General features: G+C 46.3%; 2 protein-coding genes across 4 annotated transcripts in view; one reads left to right on the top strand and one right to left on the bottom strand.

Moving 5' to 3' along the window:
* The first annotated feature begins 399 nt into the window (after positions 1-399).
* Positions 400-14,514, top strand: LOC142576045 (carbonic anhydrase 12-like). Of its 3 annotated transcripts, XM_075685949.1 has the most exons (8): positions 400-504; positions 5,425-5,571; positions 6,123-6,209; positions 7,483-7,644; positions 8,287-8,438; positions 10,702-10,791; positions 12,408-12,629; positions 14,088-14,514. In XM_075685949.1, exons 1-8 carry the CDS (start codon positions 492-494, stop codon positions 14,307-14,309), a joined length of 1,095 nt encoding a protein of 364 aa, XP_075542064.1. In that variant the 5' UTR covers positions 400-491; the 3' UTR covers positions 14,310-14,514. The 3 variants fall into 3 exon arrangements, with proteins under 3 accessions (XP_075542064.1, XP_075542065.1, XP_075542066.1); XM_075685950.1 differs by lacking the exon at positions 5,425-5,571; XM_075685951.1 differs by lacking the exon at positions 7,483-7,644.
* Positions 14,515-15,046: 532 nt separating this feature from the next.
* The window catches only part of LOC142576046 (Na(+)/citrate cotransporter-like), a 41,663-nt gene continuing 32,241 nt past the window's right edge, over positions 15,047-24,468 (bottom strand). Inside the window, exon 11 of the mRNA XM_075685953.1 lies at positions 15,047-15,701. The gene's annotated coding sequence lies outside the window, so the exon portion shown is untranslated. The remainder of the gene's footprint in view (positions 15,702-24,468) is intronic.

Raw genomic sequence — 24,468 nt, 5'->3', positions numbered from 1 at the left:
GAGTCCGTTATTGCCCCCATCGTCGTTGTCTTCTAAATAGAATATACGCGTCAATATATAATATATATAATATAATATAAATGATAAATATAATAAATACTAACAAATAAATGCTACTCGCTTGCTCTATCCTTCTTAAGTGTATACACGTTTTCACAACAAATAAATAAATAAACAAATAATTAAATAAATTTTATTAGCGCGCTCAGGAATAACCTTGTGGTCTTGGTTTCTGAGACTCGTAATAATAATAATAATAATAATAATAATAATAATAATAATAATAATAATAATAATAATAATAATAATAATAATAATGATACCCGCGTCACTGGCGCGTGCGTTATCGTAAGATCGATGACAATCATCGCCACCGTCACTGCCTGCTCACGTGCCAGGAGAGAAGAAGAAGACAGGCTCGTTCGAGCTACCGGTCCGTTTGGTTTGGGACTTCGACGAGCGAAGGCGACGACTTCCCACTTCTCGCCAGGATGCTACCCTCGCGTAAGTGGCCGCGGATCTCTTCCTGCAGCCGGACGAATTGGGACGGGGCGTTTATTTTTATCTCTTGGGGGGGAGGGGGAGTCAAAGCGGGATATTATTAGTCTTGCGTGTGCCAACTTGATAGAAGACGAGGGAATTAGCGGTTAGTTAATGTACTTCACTATAATTATGCCGCAGTTCAGTAATGGGATGTCTCTTCTCATACAAACACATTTGAACTTTCGGTTAATAGTGAGAGAGGTTTTTCTTTAAAAGCAGAGGTATTTGCCGGCGTAGAAGTATTCGCATAGATGCTACCCGTCGCGGTAGCTTAGACGTAGTGGCGTTGGTCTGCTAGAGTCTATAAAGTCACGCGTTCGATCTCGGCTGTGACGGCCGCAAGAAGGCTGCATTCAAAAACGCTCGCGTAACGTTAGGTGCGCGGTAAGGAACCGGGTCTAAATTCGTATTCCCCCACGACTGTGCCCCTGATAATCAGAGCTTGTTAGAAATCTAAAACCACAGGACTTAATTTTTTGAGCCTCATATATCCGTTGTACTAACTGTTAAAAAAAAAGAAAGGCATTACGATTATGCATGTCGATTACAGTTTTTTTTTGCGATTTGAGGGCCTACGCCAACAGACTGCGAGCACGACGACTAAAGAAAGGTTTCTCACACAAAAAAAGTACAGTTTCAAGACAAATGTGAGAGAGGCCGTCCAATCAATTTTCTTTTATTCGATTCATATCCTGGTTATGACTGAATCGGCAGTGTCTACCGATCGGCGAAGTACGGAAAAAATATAGGCGGATCTCTTTTCGCATCTCTAGGTCCCCCGTCCGGGGGCCATGGCGGTCTGCCATGCGCGAGGTCGCGAGCTGCGGTGGAGTGCCACTGTTGTGCACTGCAGAGAGCGCTTGTGGTCGGTTCCTAAGAATAAGCACCGGTCAAGTCGCGGCACCGAACAAGTTTAGTCGAAGGCGATAAGCCGCGACGGTGAACAGTTCATGCGAACGAGGCGATTAATGAATTCGGGCCCTGGGTTCATTTATTTATTTATTTATTTATCTGCAATACTGCTAACCCCAGGTAGGGGCCGTCATCAGTACACATCAAAATAGTAAAACAGTAAACCAATAAAGAAGACAGAACTTGGAAAGAATGCTGTACGCGATTAGGAAACGTAATCATGAAAATACAAAGCATTAAAAATAGGAAATGACACGAAATAGACTTCACATGCTGTGTTGAATGAATGCCTGACATTGATTCACGTCGTCCGCTTCAACTCACTCACTTACCAAGGTCGTTCCACTTGACTACCGAGCGAGGAAGAAAAGAGTATTTCAAAACCTTGCTTTTTGTTTGCAAAGGAAGCAAATTAAAATGATGTCTGAGTCTCGTTGTTTCTTTTTGTTTGAAAAGGAAGCAAAGTAAAAGGATATCTGAGTCTCGTAGCGTAACCAAGAGAATGTGTGCCGTATTCGTGAGTGTTCTTTTTTAATTTTCCTTTAACAACTTTAAACAAGAAACGCAAGCGCGCTATATTAACTCTCTCTGATAATGCCCTCAAACCTGCTGTATCACTTAATTGAGCAATGGACGTAATTCCATACTAATTGAAAATGAACATGAGTGCTTTCTTTTGCACCCTTTGTATTTTATTGATATTAAGAGATGTAAATGGCTTCCATATTTTATTGCCATATTCCAGAATAGTTCTAACAAGAGACTTTTACGCTAAAAGTTTAGCATCCCTAGAGAAATTGCGAGGACATCGCTTCACACGATGTAATTTTGTCATGGCGTTATTAGCAAGGTGGTTAATATGACGTTCTCAACGGGGATCATGAATTGTGTGAAGACCAAAATATTTGTATTCCAAAACTAGAAGAAGTTGGTTACCATCAGCTGAATAGTCAAAAGCTAGTGAACGCCTCTTAACTGTAATGTCCAAAACGACACATTTACAATAATTCCCACTCGTCCGCCACGTATCACACCAGTTCAATAGGCAGTTGAGTTCAACATTCAGTTTAACTTGATCACCATGTGAATTTATAACAGAACACATAGACAGTCATCAGCATACAATCGGAGTTTTGCGTTACGACTTTCAACAATGTCATTTATATAAAGCAGAAAACGTAAGGGTTCTCCACGGCACCCTGGACTACCCCTGATACAACCGGTAAAAATTTAGATGAAAGTTATCTGTAAACGACGTAATGGTGCCGAGACGTCAGGTATGCTTCAAGCCAGTCACAAAGCAGATTATTTTTTAGTATTCTACGAAGCTTAATTTGTAGGTTCGAGTGGGAAATCTTATCAAAAGCTTTGGCTAAGGCCAAAAACACTGCGTCCATTTGACTTCGCTGATTTATAGCTGAAGTAATATCATGAATTGCTTCAACAAGTTGGGTCATGCTCGAGAAACCACGCCTAAAGCCACGCTGAGCTGGTGAAAGAATGAGTATCAAGAAATACAGTAATGTGTTTATGAATGATGTGCTCCAGTAACTTACAGCAGGAACAGGTTAGGGCTATATGCCGATAAGTTGTAATCAGTTGTTTGTTTCCACTTTTAAATATTATTTTAGACATTTTCCAGCCGTCCGGCAATGCACATGACGACAGGGATGCATGAAGATAACTGTCAGAAATTTAGACGGCCATTCAGCATACAACTTTAAAAAGGCATTATGTATTTATTCTGGTCCAGGGGATTTTCTCTCGTCTAAAGTTAACAAAAAGTTAAGTACACCTGGTTCAGTAATTTCCAAATCATCAATGGCAGGCGGGCTTTCAAATTCAGCAAAATGAGGTATGCGTGAGTTATCGCATGTGAAAACTCATTTGAAATATTCGTTGAATGCATCTGAGATTTCGGTTTCTGAGCCGGTAAGCACTTTTTTTATAACGAAGGTATCAGCACGAGTTGTTTTCGGCGATATGAATCTCCAAAACTTAGTAGGTGATTCCTTTATGAGCCTACGTAGGTGAACTTGTAAAAAGTGTTCCATTCTTGATGGATTTTAGTGTTTCGAGGACAAGAGGATGATTTCATTTCGTATGCTTTCAGTGTTACATTTCTTTCTTTTGTATTTTAGGCGGTTAACTTCTCTTTGAAATGAACAACATCTCTTGTGATCCATGGATTAGACGCGTTAGTTTTTCTAAGATTAAAGGACACAAAGAGATGAATAAAAGCGTGCACAGTGTTCTTGAACTTTAGCGACATCAAAGTTACATCATCAGAAACGTTATTAGACTATCTATAAGTTATTCACGAAAAGCTCCTTAGCTATAGAGTTGCACCTAAGAGAAAATTCCATCCAACGCTCATGCTGGCGATATTCCAATTTCAATTGAATGTTATTTCGGTGGTAGGAGGAGATTCAAAACATTGTTTTTTTTTATTTGGAAAGGAAGCAAATTAAAACGATGTAAAGGTGTAAACACAGCTTGACAGAGGTCCTCTCCCCCTACCGCAATACAGCAGAAGCAGAAATACAGTAAAACATGCAGTATATACAAAATACAATGAAAATCTCTATGTGAATGCGTACATACAAAATTGTGCGCAAATAACATACACATATATACACATACACACATACACATACACATGCACAACAAATTCTTATTGAACGCAAAATTAGCATTTTTAGTTAGTGCATATGATTAGAGGCCAGCCAATGATAAACAGCACTCAAGCAAAAGCTTTGTGAATTCGGGCCCTGATGTCCAGCTGTCTAGAACGCAAGGACGCCAGGAACATAACTCTCTGTTCTGAAACCTCTATAGCATGAATGGCCGTGCTCAGCATGATACATCCGTAACCTCGGCGTTAGGAAGTTCAGATCTGCTCAGTCATAAGCGCTGATATCCGGAGTCCATATTCACAAATACTTTCTTTGGTAAGTACCCTTTGGCACTCGCCCACCACCTTCGCTACTGATTTGCCATTACAAATAATTCTAGCTTTTTTTTTAATCCAGGCCCGAGTGTTTTCTAGAATCGGTGGACAGCAGAACGTATAGTCTCTGAAACGAACTATCATTTAGCTCTAAGGCGGTAACCACTCGGGCAGCGTGTTAATGCCCTGCATTCGGCGCTGGCGCCTCCAGTCGTGTACAGTAAGAGGATTCTTTATTTACGTCGAGGACTCCCATCTGGGAAAGGAGAAATCATAGTTCTCGGCAACCACTGCACCGAATTCGACGAGCTTTGTTGCATTTGAAAGAAAATGTTAAAATCTATGGACGGTTGAAGGCGGACTTTCAATTTAAGCCGTCGATTAAAAAAAAGTATATTCTTGAGAATTTTCAGAAAACGAAACTACGGAGTATACAACTCTGTATACCAGCAGTGAAAAATGATGTCACAGTGCTGCAAATTGCATCTAGTGGTACATGTCTAAAGTGGATAAAGTTTAGGCATTATACGTGGCTCTTAAATACACCAATTATTGTGAGTATAACTTTTGCAAAGCTCTTGCGAGCATTGTAGTAATTTCACGTGTGATATAAATTAATACATCATCTTTGTCCCGTCAGGGTGCAGTTCACAAAACTGCCATATCTGTTGTTGGTGCAGAGTTACGAATTTGTAAGCTTCGTTCGTTTATATTTTGAAGCTTACGAATTTTCGGCAATTATCGTAAAAATATTTAGATCCCAAATAAAACTTCCGCTTCGATGCAACCACTAGAATTTTACTTTCGCTCTCTAATGCCACAAATTTCGTTAAAATCGGCGCAGCGTGTTGTTCTAGAAAAGCTTTTCTGCGTTTTACATGCGTTTGAATAGGCAGGGTATCGGAGTTGTGTCCGAGCTGCAGCTTCCTCTTAAGACCGAAGTGCGAGTACCCGGGACCCAGTTTTTTTCAATCACGGTGTCAGAGCCTTGGACGTAATTGCCGCCGATGTGATCTCAGGCATCAACTACCGCGGACAGCGTGGTGCGCCCGTGTCATCGGTGCTGCTGACCACGTGGCTGTTTTGCTGGTCCTTCCACGGGTCCGAGCAGGCCAGAAGACCCATGCGCCGGCTCGTCGCCAGTCGCTCCCTGACGCCACTAGGATGTGAGTGGTCGGGCTAAGTGGTTGGGATGCGTGGCCCGGCAGCTCGACGACAGCTGTTCGCAGTAGTGTCACATTTATGGCAAATTCATTCGTGATGTTGTGGCTATGCATTCTAATTATTTCTTCCGGAAAACGAAATCAAACCAGTTGTTTGTTGTTCGTAATAATCGGCAGCACTGAAACTGGCCTTCAAGAAATTATAGATTGCTTTGAACGGTCTGGACGATGCGTCAGGATCCTCCTGCTCTTTTAATGAATCTCGTTCAAAGTCCGTCGAAAATTTGTTTGGAAGCTTCTTCGCAGGACCAGTATAGTCTTGGACGACGGGTCGTAAGGTTATAATGAGCTCATTTGTTTCGTGCGTGATTGAAGCGCGCGTGCAAAACGCGGACCCCGTCTGCCCGTTTTGCACATGCACGCTTCCTCTCAGCATCCAGAGCTGCACACGCGCGCTCAGACCAGTTGACTCAACTTCGTTGCACGGTGATGTCTATGACGTAAGTTGCACTTTGCGTTCAGGCATCAATACGAGGTGTGCGTGCCGTGCGCAGGGGGCGAGTACTGCGACGGAACCAGGTGGGCTTACAAGACGCCGCAGTGTGGGAACGCGACGAGGGCGGACACCGTTGATACGAAAAGTGAGTGAACGCCTGCGCTATATAGGTTTGCGGCAACTACGCCACTGATATGAAAAAAAAATGATCAAAACTCCGCCATATACGCGTGCGTCAACTACACGCATTGATTCGAAACGTGCACGAACGTCCTCGCTACGCTTGCTACATACAACAGCGCCGTTAATACGAAAAGTGAAGTGAGTTAATGTCCGTGTTATACGCATGCGGCAACGACGCCATTCAGTCGAAAAGTCGGCGAACGTCCGCACTATATATACGCTTGTGGCGACATCTCTGCGCGCTTCCTTTTTATTTTCTCGCCACTGTTGCGACTTGTGTCTTGACAGTTTTAAGACCGGAAGTCCATGTTGTCCATGCAGGGAAGTAGTATTATAATTCGCCAGCCACAGAAAAGATAGGACGCTTTAGATAAATACACATGGCGGCTCATTGGAATTCTTGGGACATAAACGTCATTAAATACAGTAACGAAATTATCTTGCCGCGTACGTCACGCGTAACGGCAAACTTGGATCTAATTTACGTCTGCCATATGCGCGCAAGCTCGAAGTGGACCAGCTTTTCGTGTCTACTTCATTTCCTATGCGGCGTCTTACTGTACCATGCAGAGGCGAGAGAGATCAGGCTTTTTCTAATGTTGATCTTCCTAAGGCTTTTTCTCTTTTCGTGAGTTGCTGTATATTTCACCTTACGCGATCTTTCGTAAACATTTTAATACGACCCTTATGACTGTAGAAGTCGAAGATTAAAACCTGCACAGAGTATTAAATGAGCCACGGAACGAACCGTTGAGATGCACTTACTAGGGGCTCCAAATGCATGCGAGGAGATTTTTCGATTTTGGATACCGCGCATGAAATCAGTACTTTCTGTTATCTCCTAGGCTACAAAATGAAGGTACAGATAAACCGGTGCTGATATGTGCAGCTTGGCGCACATCACAAACGCGAAGATACATCACAACACATCACAAACGCACATCACAAACGCGAAGGAGGAGGAGGAGGAGGAGGGAGCGAGGGAGTAGAAGTGGCTACCCATATCTACTTCCTCACCTCCTCTGCATACCTTAATCGAAATTAAGGGGGCTACTGAAAAAAAGAAAACAACAGTCGTGTCTGTGTATAGCGACACAGGAATTGCAAGCTTTTGCTTTCGGTTCGGTTTGACGCAATGCGCAGTAACATCGTAGATGTCGACGACATTAAAAGCGCGAGCACGTTGGCGCGTAGTGTTCCGTCGAGTGATGGCACCTTCTGAAATGACTGTGCAGACGAGGCGGGCTGGCCGGCCTTCGAGAGTGCGTGCGGCAGCCCGAGCCAGTCGCCAATCAACATCAACTTCTTGCAGACGAGCTTCAAGAGCTTCGGGCCCATCTCCTTCCTCGGCTACAACGTGCCCTTCCGCTTCGCTATCGAGAACGGAGGACACGCGCGTGAGTCACACTGCGTATCACATACACATTTCGCGGAGGAAGGAAGTAACTGCCTTTCCTCCATGTCCGCTATGGATAATCTACAAAGGTAGAAGTCACGAAACTATACTGTGGCACTGCCGCGGTTTCAGTGCACGCAAATGAGTTTTTCGACAATCTAGTGGTATCAATGTTCTCCGAAAGGAAGGGTAACATTTGGGCAGTTTTTTAGAAGCTACTCGACGTATACTACCTTTCCTGTACTACGTAAGCTAAAAATACATAGAAAGTGAAAGGAAGGAAAGCGTTATAGCCTAAATAGGACATTCCCTATAGCCATCACAACACCCTAAACGACTCTCAGGTGCATTTCGTCGAAGCGCCGACTGCTGGCCAACACGTTCATGGATAGTTTTACATAAGCACGGATATGAGCCAGCCCATTAACCAAATATGCGTCAATCGAAGCGATTGAATATTAATGAATGAGACAGTGGCTCAATTAATCGGTTAACCGCTTAGCCCTTTGAATGACCCAGCAACGTAAAAAAAGAATAAACGCTTCCATAAGCGTCGTTCATTTAAACGTTTGCATGGCATCTTCAGAAGCTTGCCAGCGTCTGTACAAAGCCTGTTCTTTTTTTTTTTCGCGCTAACCCACAGTGTACATCACGCCATTGTACGCCCACCTCGAGTCCTACGGCGGACCGCTGCCAGCGCGCTACAACTTGTCCAAGGGCATCTTTCATTTCGGCAACGAGACCAGCCCGCGGGGCTCTGAGCACACCATCGACGACCGAAACTTCGCCGCCGAGGTAGGTGCACCTGCGAGTCACTGGAGCTCCCTCACGTGACTATACCTTCCCACTTGGCGTGCAATACCGCAGACAACTGTAGAGGGATCTCACAAGTGTGTCACTTAGCGCGAACGTTGTAAAGTGTACATCTAAAGTGTAAAGTGTACCTCGCCGCGCGGTGGATTTTAAACGCGGGCATTTCTCGTATCGTTGAAGGATGGTGGACAGATTGTTCTAGAGAAAATGGCCACCCTGTATACGCAATGCCTCATGACCTCGAGCGTACCGGAATCTTGGAAGAACGCTAACATAATCCTAATCCATAAGAAAGGGGACGCCAAAGACTTGAAAAATTATAGACCAATCAGCTTACTGTCTGTTGCCTACAAAGTATTTACTAAGGTAATTGCAAATAGAATCAGGAACACCTTAGACTTCTGTCAACCAAAGGATCAGGCAGGATTCCGTAAAGGCTACTCAACAATAGACCATATTCACACTATCAATCAAGTGATAGAGAAATGTGCAGAATATAAGCAACCGTTATATATAGCTTTCATTGATTATGAGAAAGCGTTTGATTCAGTCGAAACCTCAGCAGTCATGGAGGCATTACGGAATCAGGGTGTAGATGAGCCATATGTAAAAATACTGGAAGATATCTATAGCGGCTCCACAGCCACCGTAGTCCTCCATAAAGCAAGCAACAAAATCCCAATAAAGAAAGGCGTCAGGCAGGGAGGTACGATATCTCCAATGCTATTCACAGCGTGTTTACAGGAGGTATTCAGAGACCTGGATTGGGAAGAATTGGGGATAAAAGTTAATGGAGAATACCTTAGTAACTTGCGATTCGCTGATGATATTGCCTTGCTTAGTAACTCAGGGGACCAATTGCAATGCATGCTCACTGACTTGGAGAGGCAAAGCAGAAGAGTGGGTCTAAAAATTAATATGCAGAAAACTAAAGTAATGCTTAACAGTCTCGGGAGAGAACAGGAATTTACAATAGGCAGCGAGGCACTGGAAGTCGTAAGGGAATACATCTACTTAGGGCAGGTAGTGACGGCGGATCCGGATCATGAGACGGAAATAATCAGAAGAATAAGAATGGGCTGGAGTGCGTTTGGCAGGCATTCCCAAATCATGAACAGCAGGTTGCCGTTATCCCTCAAGAGAAAAGTATATAATAGCTGTGTCTTACCAGTACTCACCTACGGGGCAGAAACCTGGAGGCTTACGAAAAGGGTTCTACTCAAATTGAGGACGACACAACGAGCTATGGAAAGAAGAATGATAGGTGTAACGTTAAGGGATAAGAAAAGAGCAGATTGGGTGAGTGAACAAACGCGAGTTAATGACATCTTAGTTGAAATCAAGAAAAAGAAATGGGCATGGGCAGGACATGTAATGAGGAGGGAAGATAACCGATGGTCATTAAGGGTTACGGACTGGATCCCAAGGGAAGGGAAGCGTAGCAGGGGGCGGCAGAAAGTTAGGTGGGCGGATGAGATTAAGAAGTTTGCAGGGACGGCATGGCCACAATTAGTACGTGACCGGGGTTGTTGGAGAAATATGGGAGAGGCCTTTGCCCTGCAGTGGGCGTAACCAGGCTGATGATGATGATGATGATTTCTCGTATCTGCATGCTTGCCTCATTCACTTGAGGGCGAAGGACATCACTTTATTAACGTGTATGTTCAAGCGCTTTTCGGTCATACATGCAGCATCGACTAATATCATATTCGCTGTCAAGTTTTAGCCAATCTGTATGAGTATTAGCATGTGTGGAATACCGGAGGCACATACGGGAAAAGCATTAAGAAGCTTTACTGTAGAATATATATAGCCGAGCTGGTAATGACATCTTGTAACGCTTTGTCCAACCACTTCTTGTCAAAAACAATTTTTTTTCATGAGTGTTTTTTCGTAGAAGGCAGAAAAAATAGCCAATATAAATTAATGACATGCTGTTGCAGACGTCTGTATGCCCAACAGCTAAATAGAGCAGTGTGTTAGTTTACTAATGAATTTGCGTGCATTGGAACTTAGTAAAGAACGCAGGGAACTTACCAACGGATCGAATGTCGAGGTTTATATGGCTGGAAAATCTGGCAAACTACTGATTTAGGTGATGTTGCCATAATGCAGAATAATAAAGAAATGTCTTTTACGCAACCTCGATCCAATATTTATTGCGCATATTCTTGCCGCGGTGTTAAACATGTTGTATGGAACAGAAGAACTAAGGTGGCTTTTCGTCATGGTGTCTAATTTCCAGCTCCAACTCCTGGTGTCCTCAGAGAAGCCCACGCCCACTGAATGCATCCGGCGTGGCCAGGGGCTGGCCATTTTCGTCATACTGTTTGAGGTGAGCTACGTTGTCCAAGCGTTCCCGCTAGCAGTACGATTGACTATACCAATTTGGTGAGCATGTATAGCTATATGCGCTTCACTACAGCAAAGAGCAAACAAGACCAAAGCGCTAATTGCATTTGTTTAAGGTGAGTGTATTATCGCATTCTATAAAAAAAGGAAGAGTGTGTGCGACAATGGTCAATCACAACCCATAGTTCGAGCTAAAGTGAACGAAGTGGCAGGAGCGATCCGTAGCTCTAACCTACGAGGCTTATTTTTTTACCGGCAAAGTGGCGTTTCGAGTTGCTCTTGGCTGCTCGAACGAGCGTTTTAAACACTTCGGCGCTACTTTGTAAATTTTCACTGAAACTGCAATGGGGAGAGTTCTTTACATTCACTGATAAAGTACTTTATCATTGAATGTAAAGAACTCTCCCGTAACATACGTTTATATTCTGTTGAGCCCTTTTGGATAGAACTGTGTTCCATCGAGGGATACAATCACCTCCTATTATGAAGCTCGATTTGAGACAAATCCCTACGCTCGCCAAAGCAATGGCTGGCCACTTTGTTCTATATTGCGCATGGCATCGGCCATTGCAACACTGTGCTACCATCATCGAATTTCTTGAGCCGCAGCTGAAGACGGAGTGAAGGTATGGAAGGACGAGAATCGAGCAGCGTGCGAGAACGCCCGTGAAAAATTTAGCCGGTCCCGACAAACCGTTGGTGCTGTCAGCTTGTGGGGATGCGCGACTCTCACGCGTCCCCTTATCGGTTGTTTTCCCCGCATGTCTCGCGTCTCCTATGATCTGGCTTCCCCGCGTAGCTTAGTGCCGGCGGCGGTCGGTCTGGTTTCAGGGCATTACGAGAGATGGCGCTACTGTGGCGCTGCTAGCGCCACATAACGACGGGGTTGGTCTGGAGCGACAGGGAGTAGGCTCTTCCTCTTCGGCTTCGGATCGGCTAGCGGCGCGGACGTTCCACGCGTGCGCCGATCCATGCTTCTGCGAGACCGTCTCGCGAGGCCTACACCGGAATGGACGAACACGATCGTTTGAACGCGCCACCGTTCGCGTGAGCGTACGCGCGAACGACCAGGCATTGGTGTCCAGCATGGGACGAATATATTCGCTTGCTATCCGGTCGCGGTGAGTCGGACTTCCGCGATTTGTCGCGCCCCCATCGGAATGTTTTGTGAATAGCAACTCGGCTAGCAGGCATTAGTCTATGAAAGGTGCAATAATGCCTTTGTGCTTGTTTGCAGTAGTGTGTTGTCGTTCCTTTGTCCCAAGAGCACGGGTGAGAAACCCACAACCTATAAGTGAAGGGTATTCACACGTAAACAGTGCCACTGAGCATGCTGTAACTGCTACATCCACACCTGCAAGGCCCCGTAGCGGTGCCCCAGTGGCTATGACGTTCTTGACGTTCAGTTGCCGAGCACGATGCAGCGGGATCAATTCCTGGCCGAAGCGGGCCAGCTTTAATAAGAGCACGTTAAAGAACGCCGACAGCTGGTCAAAATTACTCCGGTGCCCGAACTAAGGGGTTGGGGGTCACTCTTATCCCTGCTGTGCTTCGGGACGTAAAAAAGCACCTTCCGATTCAATTTTGACATACCTGCAGAAACAGGAGCAAAACAACCCGTTTCTGGACACGCTCGTCAATGCCTCGGAGCACATGACGTACCGCGGCAACAAGACGGAGGTGACGATGCCCCTGGCCTACCTGCTGCCCAACACGACGCAACACTACTACATCTACCTGGGCTCGCTCAGCTTCCCTCCGTGCACCAGCGACGCCTTCGTCGTGGTCTTCAGAAGCACCGTGGCCATCGGAGAGCAGCAGGCGAGTGGCGTCTCTTTTCAGTCGCATGTGGTGCTGTATGGTGTCACGAGAGGAGGGCGTCGTAATTTTGACTACGATCAGGAGCTGTTGATGACACGCGATATCATGGATCCGTGCAAACACAATTGTCACAGCGTATTGTGTCCATCGTCGCGGCAAGCTTATCGTTATCGTGCCGATCTCTATCGTAAGTGGCCGACTCACGAGCGCCGGCCAATGGCGAACACGGGCTCGGATTCGAGAAGCGTTTTCTTTTCTTCTTTCTTTTTTCTTGAACGTGGCAACACGGCTACATTGCGGCTACAACTTGAATCCGGTTCCACCGCGTGGAAATTAAACGAACATTGTACTGTAACGTAGCATAAGATTTGTGTAGCTGCAAATTCATCTAAATTTTGCCCTTATCCCTTCGAAATACGCTTCCCATACGTTTCTCAAATCCTGCACCGTCAACGCTTGCGTGCGACAAGGCATAATAAATGTTGGTGTGCAAAACTGGTATAACTCGACCGTCTGCTGCATCGCTGGCAAACTTCGAAACTGCTGACGAACGGATTAGCGCCGCTGCGCGTGTTTAGCCACAAATAGCAAGTTTGTACTTTTCGCTGCATACCTCGTCGCTCGTCCAGTTGCTCTTCTGAGGAGCGGTCATGTATGAGCGTGCGAAATATAATTGACGTAGAAACGTAGCGTCACAAGCATATATACTCTCGCTTCTTTTTAGCATGAATTTTTGTTGATTAGCGACTAATTACCACGTAGCAACCGTCACCTCGCGGTCACCACCGCTGACGGCATGTCTCCGAAGGAACAGTCATCTTAATTCAAAACGGCTGTTCTTAAGTACTACTTAGTCATCGTAGAAACATTCAGTGTACCGTTTTATTTCATTATTTCAGTGGGAAACTCCAGCATCGCATATTTATGAAAATAAACCTATAGCCGCTCTGCTGCTATTGTTTCGCTAGCTTGGATATAAGCTTGGGTAATATAAGCTTGGGTAATATAAGGGTGTCATACTGTGAGTTGGATACAGCGCAGTATCCACTTTTCAAAGCAGCCCTAACGCTAGCCTTAATCTCATATTATATATGGATACACCAAAATTTCAGTTTGGTTTCTTTTAATATATAAACAAGTCAAGAATAAGTGCGGCATATATTCTAATTCGGAGGCCTGCAATCGAAGGGCAAAGGAAGCCGTGGCGAGTGCTATGAGGGACTCCTGTAGCATTGTGCTGATGCGAACGCGGTTTTAGGTGGCATTCTTCGTTCCGCTGGCCTGGGATGCCGAGTGCTCGAAGTTGACCCGCGGAGCGCTCTACGTCTACGTCCGTCGTCGCAACTCGGGCGTATCGTGCGGGGCTTATAAAATACAATTTACGACGAACCAGCAGTGTTTCCTTTTCCGCGCTCCGTGTATCGGCAAATGACAGGTACGTTCTGCGTTCGCGTGCAGCTGTCAAGACTGAGGAACAACCTGTACACCTACACGGGCGGCTGCAAGTACAGGATCGCGGGAAACCTGCGCCAGCTGCAGCCCCTGGGGAACCGCGTCGTCTATCGCTCGTTCAAGTTCACCCCTTTCGCGGCCAGATCAGCGGCATCACTGCCGAGGCCGCTGATAATAGCAGTGGCGCTGGCAGCCGCATCGTTCACCATTGGCATCGGCCTGGTATAGGCCTCGGGACGACGAAAGACCGGGCGCACGAGTTCAGGTGTCACGGGCATGCACATTTTTTCGTTACCGTCGCCGCGAGCGCGAGCTCGCATAGGCGACCGTGTACGCTACGAACAAAATAAAGTAAAATTGATATAATGCGCCTCAGTTGCAGAATTGTGGGAGGCAATCAAGCGAGCTTCAATAAATGCTTCGTGAAGTACGATCCCCGTTTCATGTTTGGTTGACTGGACAGCTATAGACCGATGCGAATACATAATCGACATCACATAAAAGCTAACCTAAAAAAGGACAAGTGGAAGCTTGACAGAGTGATGTTTTTACTATACGCAGTAGTCGTCAATGCGCAACGAGCACCGTCCAGCCAAGATTTTACGCTGTCGAACTGCAAACAGTAATAAACAAAAACACTCGTGTTATATATCTCTCTTTCTCTCTTTATTCAGGAATACTAATCTCTGTAGGTTCAGGCAAAGTCAAGTCGAATTGATATCTACGTAATTTGTAATGCGAAGCATAACATAGATGTCACGTGACTTGATTTTTCTTTTTTTTTTCTTTTGTGTGCAAGACTGGTCTACGTAAAATTTGTCACATGCGCCTCATCATCATAATTTATCGCTATACCTTTATTATTATTCTCTTTCCCACTGCAGCGCATATTCAGTACGTGATTTATCGCTATACCTTTATTATTCTCTTTCCCGCTGCAGCGCATATTCAGTACGTGATCGGTTAACCTACGGTGGGGGTTATTCGAATGACGCTCCAGTAGTGAGAAGCGAGATAAATCTCGTTTCCCATCACCTGCTGAAAATTACTTGTAATGGCAAATCCGACAAAAAGAAGTCGCGATTCAAAATACTGTTTATTTGGCTAAGCTTATAGTGTGCCCGAATGAGCGCGCTGTTGGATCTGGAGGACAATCCCAATTGCTGTCCCCCAGATATTGGACCTTGCCGTTGGGTGCGGGAGTTGGCCGAGGTTGAGGAGGACGTCGGGATGAAAAACTGAAGGTTTATTTACATTATTTACGGTGAGAGTATAACGAAATTAACAGTCTTAAAGTCATTACGGGCCGGCAGCAACTAGGACGCTGCGGCACGTGGCAAGAAACTCGAAGGAGATGAATGAAGGAATTCTCCCTTGCTGCTCCCGGCCTCTGGCTTTTAAGCCCTTTGGTGACTGGAAGTCACGTCACGTTCGGCCAATCGGCGAGCCCGCTCAGGTGACGCCATTTTCGGCCAATCGGCGAGCCCGCTCAGGTGTCGTCATTTTCGGCCAATAGTAGGCCTTGCTGGCCTGCAACTACCGTCACAAAGGCGGACGGGGGAGATTGCTGCCAGGGCTTCACGGTGCATTACAGCCGTCTTGCCTCGGGACCCACGTTACCTGTAACAGTGCCAGGCTCTCGCTACACTTTCGGGAAGAGTCAAGCAGTGAATAGCTCCACCTGCGGCGCACGAGGTGGGGGACGCCAACTCGTTTGCACGTGCCGCGCCTCGGGAACGGGGTAGATGTGCTTCTGCGCTCCTTAATTAGCTGTGGTGCGATTCGATGTGGTCTGGTGAACTCGAAGGAGGCCCAGGAAAAGGTCCCGTATCTAACAGTGCCCAATACGTCAGTGCGGAAGTACAAACTGTGTTGTACTTTCAAGTGTAGGCCTAATTTTTTGCTGCGTTTAAAAAAGGGTTTTTCAGCTTGTTGTCCCGGAGTGATGCGACAGTCGGCAGACTCTTATCCCCCTTTTCCCCCACCTCTTCCCTCTACTGTTCCCTAATACGTCCGGACTTTGAAACGTTAGGTTTACGGGGAGTGTCGGTACTGGTCCGAGAAAAGGTTGTGGCACCCCAAGTTAAGGCGAGAAAAAAGTGCGAGTCTAGTCCGCCAAACTTCACCCGCTCCAAAACGAGTCGTTCATTGTTCTGCGTAGCAACTATTTACAAATTTCCGGCTGGGGAGCTTAAATTTAATGCCCTGTGCCGAGTACAAGATCTGTTGAGAGTGTCGTTGAGAGTGTCACAAGCCCTCCTGTGCGGCTCGAAACCTCCCGAAAATTCGTAAACAAACTGCGTTACAAATCAGAGAAGAACCGTTACACCAGAGAAGAACCGAAAGATAACGAAATATGAGAGCGACGACCTCGGAGGCACTTATAAGACCACATCTGATAAGAGAAGTATAACGCACGTTCTTTAGACTGACTTTTTCAATTCGATGTAATTATATGCCCAATTTAGCGAAAAGTCGGTGGCGGCGTAACCAAAACAAGGTGCCAAAAATGACCAATGGCACAAAGGACAAAAAAAGAAAAGAAATGCTCGGATTGACGTTAAATTTCTCGGTGTCCTACACAACCCAGCATCGTGTCATCCGTGTATGCGAAAGCTCACACAACACTTTTGATGGTGTGCGGGTCACCGTCGTCATCGCCTTCTATCGCGCGCTAAGGATCCTTCAATGCGAAATGGCACCGAAATGGCACCGCTGCGCTCCGCGTATCCATTTCTTGGCCAACCCTGCATAGTGGGCAGGAGGCCACATGCGTGACAGGAAACAACACTCTCGACGCCAAATCACGAGTGTATAAAATGAGATGTATCACCGCCATCACGTCTCAAAAGGAACGCCGTGCAAGCTTATAATGTCCAAGACGACATGTGGACGAATACCTAAGCGAAAACATTTCACCAGAGCGACTACAATGCTTCCGCACACGATCGCAGTTTTCAGTGTCTCTGCCGCAGTTTAGCGGGAAAGCCTTAAGCGCCCCGTGTCGCAGAAAACCCAACGCTGGCGTCCGGCGTCGGCGCCGACCGTCCTGTGAGCGAAAAATCATTCCTTAGCAAGCATACTGAACCACGCAGGCCCTCCGTGTAGCGAAGAGACGTTACTGAAATAATTGATTTTCTCAAAGTAAAATGCGTCAGAAAAATGGCGAAGTACGACTCACACACAACGTACAGGCATGATAGCGTTCGATTGTAATTTGAATATACGAGAAAATATACAAGAAAATATGAGAAAAATTCTGTTACGCGGAAACTCAATTATAAACACCTTTTGCAGCGTTTTTACCAATCATAGAGAGGTGCTCCCGGTTCCTTGCAACTACGTTCAACTAAAGGATCACGGCAGACTCTCACTTTATATATATATATATATATATATATATATATATATATATATATATATATATATATATATATATATATATATATATATATATATATATATATATATATATATATATATCATCAACCTCTTTTATATTTACTGCAGAACGAAGGTCTCTCCCTGCGATCTCCAATTATCCCTGTTCTGCGCCGACCGATTACGCCTAGCACCCGCGAATTTCCTCATTTCACCACCCCATCTAGTCTTCTGCCGTCCTCGACCGCGCTTTTCTTCTCACACATTCTGTAACCCACATGGTCCACCGGTTATTTAACCTACGTATTACATGCCCTGCCCAGCTCCATTTTTTTTCTTAAAGTCAATTAGAATATCGTCTATAACCGTTTGCTCTCTGATCAAAAGGGCTCTCTTTCTGTGTCGCTCTTTGCGCCTTCCTTAACTTGTTCTTAAGCTCCTTCGTCATTCTCTGCCCCATATGTCAGCACCAGTAAAATGCACCGATTGTACACTTTCCTTTTCAATTATAATGGTAAGCTTCCACTCAGTAGCTGACAATGCCTGCCGAATGCCCTACAACCCATTTTCATTCTTCTGTAAATTTTCTTCTCATGATCAGGGTCCCCTGTGAGTAATTGAACTAGGAGGAGGAGGAGTAGATTTTAATGGAGAGAAAGGAGGAGAGGTCGGCCTGGAGAGCGTGTCTCTAGCCTGCTACTCCTCACTGGGGAATGGGGAAGTGGGAAATACAGGGAAAGGTAGGTGGCGGATGATTATGATATGGTACAATGAGATACTATATACACGTTGTCCAATATGCGGATGCGCACTGGCGACGCAATACACTAAGAGTAATCTTGTCCATACAAAAAGTAATCTTGCCACAAAAAGTTTTTGCGCAAACACATTTCGCACTGACTACACGTCTCACAGCTTCTAGAGGCGATAGTCTAAACCAGTCTCACTTAAAAAGTTCAAAAGTGCTTTTATGGCACGTTGGGCACAGTCAACACTCCTCCACGCGCCCAAAAGCTTTTCTTCTGAAAAGGGGCGGGAGTCCAAGCTGTCAACTGTAGATTTGAGTTTTCGTCGTTCGGCCGCATATTGAGGGCACACGCAAAGTACGTGAGCTATTGTCTCGAGAGTGTGACAGACGCTACATTCAGGGTCCCCTGTTTGTCCAATCTTGTGAAGGTATCGATTGGTGTATGCCACACCCAGCCGTAATCGATGAATGAGCGTTTCCTGGCTTCTCCGCAACCGAAGTGGATGCCGGAATTGTAATCCAGCGTCAAGTCTATGGAGGCGCTCTTGTCGATGTTCGGGGTTGTCCCAATGTTGCGCCGTAGTAGTTTTAAGGGAGGTATGGAGCAAGGCGTTAATGTCATACCGGGAAAAATGAATTTGTATAATAGTTCCGTCAGTGTGCGCCTGTTTTGCTTCTGCGTCAGCCTGTTCGTTTCCAGCTATTCCACAATGGCCAGGAATCCACTGCAGCCCCAAGTAGACGCACATCGTGGTAGTCCTAGGCAAATTCTCAATGCGCGAGCCTGAGCACTTTCAAGTGTGCGTACAGCAGTTGTACTAACCCGAGAAAGTACAGGCGCACTGTAGCGGAAGTAGCCAACAAAAAGTGCCTGGTAGAGCTGCAGAAGAGATGACTTGGATGGCCCCCATGATTTTCCAGACATATGTCGAATGATCTGAGTATGTCCGGAATGAGACGCCTCAGCAAGCAGATACATGATGTCATAAACCAGGGGACTATATGCGGTTCTGTCACTCATATAATTGCTGATGAGTTGCAGTGCTGGTTTTGAGTCGCAGAACACTGTCCACTTCTCGAGACTTTGTTGCAGTATGCAGCGAACTGCTTCTCGAACTCCGGTCAACTCAGCTGCTGTAGACGACGTCCTGTGTCCTATCTTGAACCGTTGTGCGATCCCCATTCCTGGCACAGTGTAGGCTGCTGCGGAAGAGGTCTGTGTCACAGAACCATCTGTAAAGATATGTTCGTAATATCCATACATGTAAGTAATGTATGATAGCGTAAAATGCTTGAGGCCAGCAAGCGGCATCTTCGACTTTTTCGTTATTCCAGGGATTGAGAGCCTCACCGTTGGCTTTGCCATTGTCCAGAGTGGAACTTCGGGTATGTCATACGGTTCGAAGTCCGACGGCAATAAGTCTTGCTGCGACAACACGGCTTCTGAGTAGGCGGACACAGGCCGTACGCTTGTGACGTTCGTGAGTGGATGGTTCCTGTGTCTAGTCAGTACCCTTAGATGCACACGCAAAGGCTCATGTTGCAGATAAACTCGAGCTGGCCACGCACGTGCCTCTGCAATAGTGCCCCAAGTAGACGCACATCGTGGTAGTCCTAGGCAAATTCTCAATGCGCGAGCCTGAGCACTTTCAAGTGTGCGTACAGCAGTTGTACTAACCCGAGAAAGTACAGGCGCACTGTAGCGGAAGTAGCCAACAAAAAGTGCCTGGTAGAGCTGCAGAAGAGATGACTTGGATGGCCCCCATGATTTTCCAGACATATGTCGAATGATCTGAGTAAAGCTGTCTAGCTTTTTTCTTAATCCTGAGAGGTGCTTCGACCAAGATAAGTCACGGTCGATGATGACTCCGAGAAACTTGTAGTGGGTTACTGAAGGTATAATCTTCCCATCAATCATAACGGGGCAGCAGGCCATTGACTTTCGTGTAAATGCCATGGTTGCACTTTTTTCCGGTGAGAGCTGCAGTCCGCGACTGTTTAGGTATGTCGACGTTATTGACACCGCGCGCTGCAGCTTCGTTTGCACTTGTAAGCGCGTTAAGCTCGTGGTCCATATACAGATGTCGTCTGCATACACAGAGACCGAGACTGCGCCTGCGTGTTCTTTGACCAGTCCGATGAGAACGATATTAAATAAGGTTGGGCTCAATACACCTCCTTGAGGCACTCCACGATAGACGGGGTGGTTCTTTGTTTCCCCGTCTGGAGTTGTCATGAATATCGTTCTCTCTTGAAGATAGCTGGCTATCCATTGATGCATACGTCCCCCGACGCCACATTCTTCTAGGGCATTTAAAATTGCATCATGGAGAACGTTGTCAAAAGCACCCTTGATATCTAGAAAGACAGCAGCCGTTAATCGACGGCGACGTTTCTGATGTTCAACAGTTGTTACTAGGTCAATGACGCTGTCGATTGACGACGTACCCTTTCGGAAACCTGTCATTGTGTCTGGATATATATTACGCTTCTCCAAAAACCACTCCAGGCGCGTCAAAACCATGCGTTCCATGGTTTTACCTATGCAACTGGCCAGCGCCACAGGTCTGTAGGAAAGCATAGCATGGGGTGTCTTCCCTGGTTTCAATAATGCCACAATTTTGCTTGTCTTCCAATGCGCAGGCACAGTTCCCGAGGACCACGAGAGATTGTATAAAGCCAGGAGCTCTTCAGTCGCTCGAGGGCCTAGATGGCGCAAGGTAGAATAGGTAATGCCATCAGGACCAGGCGCACTTGAGTGTCTTGAGGAGGAAATCGCTGCACGTAGCTCTTGCAGCGTGAATGGGAGGTCGAGGCGATCGTCCATTGTTGGAGGAGCACACCTGAGCACTGAACCTACCGATGTTGTAGATCCAGAGAGGTGCATACAGAAATCTTCCGCGATTTCCTTCTCACTGCGCGTCTGGATGATAGCCAAAGCTCGGAAGGGACGTAGCTGTTGTGGAGGAGATGGTAGTGCTCGTACAACATGCCATATTGTGGACAACGGTTTTCTTGGGTCCAGGCTGGTGCAAAATGACCTCCAACGTTGTCTGTCGAGCTTGTCTAAGTATCTTTGAATTTTCTTTTGCACACTGCGTGACGTCCTCAAGTCTGATATCAATTTAGTTCGCCTGTATTTCCTCTCGGCGCGACGTCGGACTGCCCGCAGCTCTTCATATATAACGTCAACGGATGTTCTTGAATTTGAAGTTTCGATGATGCGTGTTGTTGCGTGCATTGCTGCTCTAATGCGCTCTTCAATCTCTTTCGGTGAAATTACACAGTTGCAAGATTCTTCTAGCTTGTTCTGAAACGCATCCCAGTCAGTGCGTCGCGTATGAGAACTTGGAAGTCTTGTAAACCACCTCAGTTGTACATAAGTAGGTAGGTGATCACTACCATACGTTTCAGCATCTGTGCACCAGGCAGCAGAAGACGAAAGGCATCGTGAAGCGATAGCTAAATCGAGACAGCTGCTGTACGTCGTGCCACGAAGAAATGTTGGTGAGCCATCGTTCAGGATCTCAAGATCATTGCTGCTTGTGAAGTTAAGAAGTTGTCTTCCTCGAAGGTTTGTGATGCTACTACCCCAAAGATGGTGGTGCGCGTTGAAATCGCCTACAATAATATGAGGTCCTTGGCAAGAGTCAAGAACAAGTTTCAGGTGTCCAGAGTCAAATCTTCCCCTGGGAGAAATATAGCCACCGATGATCGAGATTATCCGGCGCTTGAGCTTCAGTGTTATAGAGATGTACTCGTTGCTGTTATGCACCGGAACTTGGTTTAGCGAATACGTGAGGTCACATCGCACACATAGTAAAACTTTGCTAGTATTTCCACTTGTCCCAGACGCGAAGTGTTCATAGCCAGAGAGTCTAAATGGCGATGTCATATTCGGCTCGCATATGACGATAACTGGAAACCGATGCTTGAGCACTCTCTGTTTAAAATCTCCCAGGCGACCCCGTAGACCTCGTGCGTTCTACTGGAATATTACGGAACCGCTTATCCTTTCCTGTAGTGACAACCTTGAAGTTGATGATGCCATGGCGTTTACGAGCCTTTATACAGCAGCAAGCACTGGTTCTAGTGCGTCGAGAATTTGCACCGCAGCCTTGGCAACGGGCGTCTTAACTCCGATGAGCAGCATTCGCAAGGAACGAATCAACTGTGCAAGCATTGCCTTGATTTGCCTATCCGACGAGGAAGGTTCATGGTCACGCTGGCGTTGCGGCTGCACTTCTGTACTCCGAGATGGCAGGGAAGGCCATATTGTAGTGTCCTTGGTGTTTAGAAGAGTAGACGTGGTTATAGGTGCCTGTGACGTTTGAGGACTAGCATGAGCGCGCGACGACTTTTCCTGGAGTACAGGTTGTCCTGTTGTCGATGCTGATCTCCTTCTGCGATTACGTGAGCGCCTCTGGCGGCGGTGGACCTTGGTAGCAGCTTCTCTGTGTGTAGATCGATCTCGTACCATTTTCCTTAGCACGGACATTTCAGTCTTTAATTTTGGACAGTCCTTCGACGTTGCCTCGTGTGGCCCATCGCAGTTAGGGCACTTCAAGTCAGAGCCAGCACACGTCAACTGATCGTGATCACCACCACAGCGCGGACATGTCATCTTGTTCACGCACACAGCACTTACATGCCCGATTTTCTGGCATTGTAACGGGCCTAGGGATGTATGGACGGACAGGATGGCGCACATAACCCACTTTTACATGTGTTGGTAAGGTCTCTCCCTCAAAAATGAGTTTTATGCACCTCGACCGTCCAAGACGGTGTATGTCTGTGATATGGACGGTTGATGAGATTAGCGTCGGGAGATCGTCATTATTAATATCTGTATCGACATCGTAGATAACACCGGCGGTGGTGCTGCCTCCATGTACGATGAATGAGCGGACAAGTATATTTCCTAGCTCAGTTACAGCTTTCAAGATGTCGAGGCTGGTTCGTGTAGTCACATCAACAGTAAGTATGTTTCTTCTGGGATTAATTCGGACCTCTCTGATTTGCCCTGGAGCCAGCCTCTCGAGATAGGCAGTGAGAGTTTGCCTATTGAGGGAATTGAGGTTGCCTGTAGCAGCGACGGGGATGTAGGCGATTGTGTACGCTTGCTGTGTGGGCGGCTTATTGTAGTTAAGCTCACTCACGCTTGATGTCCTACGAAGTTTCCTCTTCAACCGACGATTTGTGACCTCGGTATATCCGCCGTCAGAATCCATGTCGTCAACGTCTGAGCAGCTCGAAGACCGTGGCAGAGTCGCGTTGAGGTGGTCGAGCGCAGCAGACCGACTTGCAGCTTGGATGTCAGCCCCCAACCTTGGCGGCAGAGGCGGAACGTCCGTCATTGCTTTTGATATCGTACCCGCCACGGGGGCGACGGTACGCACAAATTTAACCGAAAAAACCAGAGCGAAGCAGGACTAGCAGCTGATCAAGAACTCGTCTTCTTCGTCTTCAGTAATTGAACTAGGTAAATGTACTCCTTCATAGGCTGACTGGTGATCCTTGCACGGCTATTGATCATTATCTTTGTCTTCTACATATTAATCGTCAACCCCACTCTTACACCCTCTCCGTTAAGGTCCTCAATCATTTGTTATAACTCGTCCCCAGTGTTGCTGAACAGGACAATGTCATCTGCGAATCGAAAGTTGCCGAGATATTCGCTGTCGAACCTTATTCCTAAGCCTTCCTAGTTTAATAGCTTGAATACTTCCAAGCACGCTGTAAATAGCATTGGGGAGATTGTGTCTCCTTGTCTGACCCCTTTCTTTATAGGTATCTTCCTACTTTTCTACCTGAAGGCAACAGACTTGAGTGCCAGACTATAGACATCCTACACCTTGGTGCATGTGAAAGTGCGGTATAGACTCGTGCTTTCTCTCTCTCTTTCACTCCCCATTCCCCTCCCCACGTGTAGGCTAGCAAACGAGACTCAGTCTGGTTAACCACCCTGCCTTCCCTTCTCTCTCTCTCTCTCTCTCGTGGAGAATTAAGGTAGCTGTGGAATCTCTGTAGATATATTTACGTAAGCGTCCTGTAGTCCTTGATTACGTAATGCTTCCATGACTGCCGGTACCACTATTGAATCAAATGCCTTTATGTAATCTATGAAAGCCATATAGAGAGGCTGATTGTACTCTGCAGATTTCTTGATTACCTTATTGATGACATGAATGTGATCCATCGTTGAGTATCCCTTCCCGAAGCCAGCCTGTTCACTTAGTTGACTAAAGTCCAGTGTTG

The sequence above is a fragment of the Dermacentor variabilis genome, chromosome 3, assembly GCF_050947875.1.
Source record: "Dermacentor variabilis isolate Ectoservices chromosome 3, ASM5094787v1, whole genome shotgun sequence".
Taxonomy (NCBI): domain Eukaryota; kingdom Metazoa; phylum Arthropoda; class Arachnida; order Ixodida; family Ixodidae; genus Dermacentor; species Dermacentor variabilis.
The sequence above is the reverse complement of the archived record's forward strand: the minus strand, read 5'-3'. Positions and strand labels throughout refer to the sequence as shown.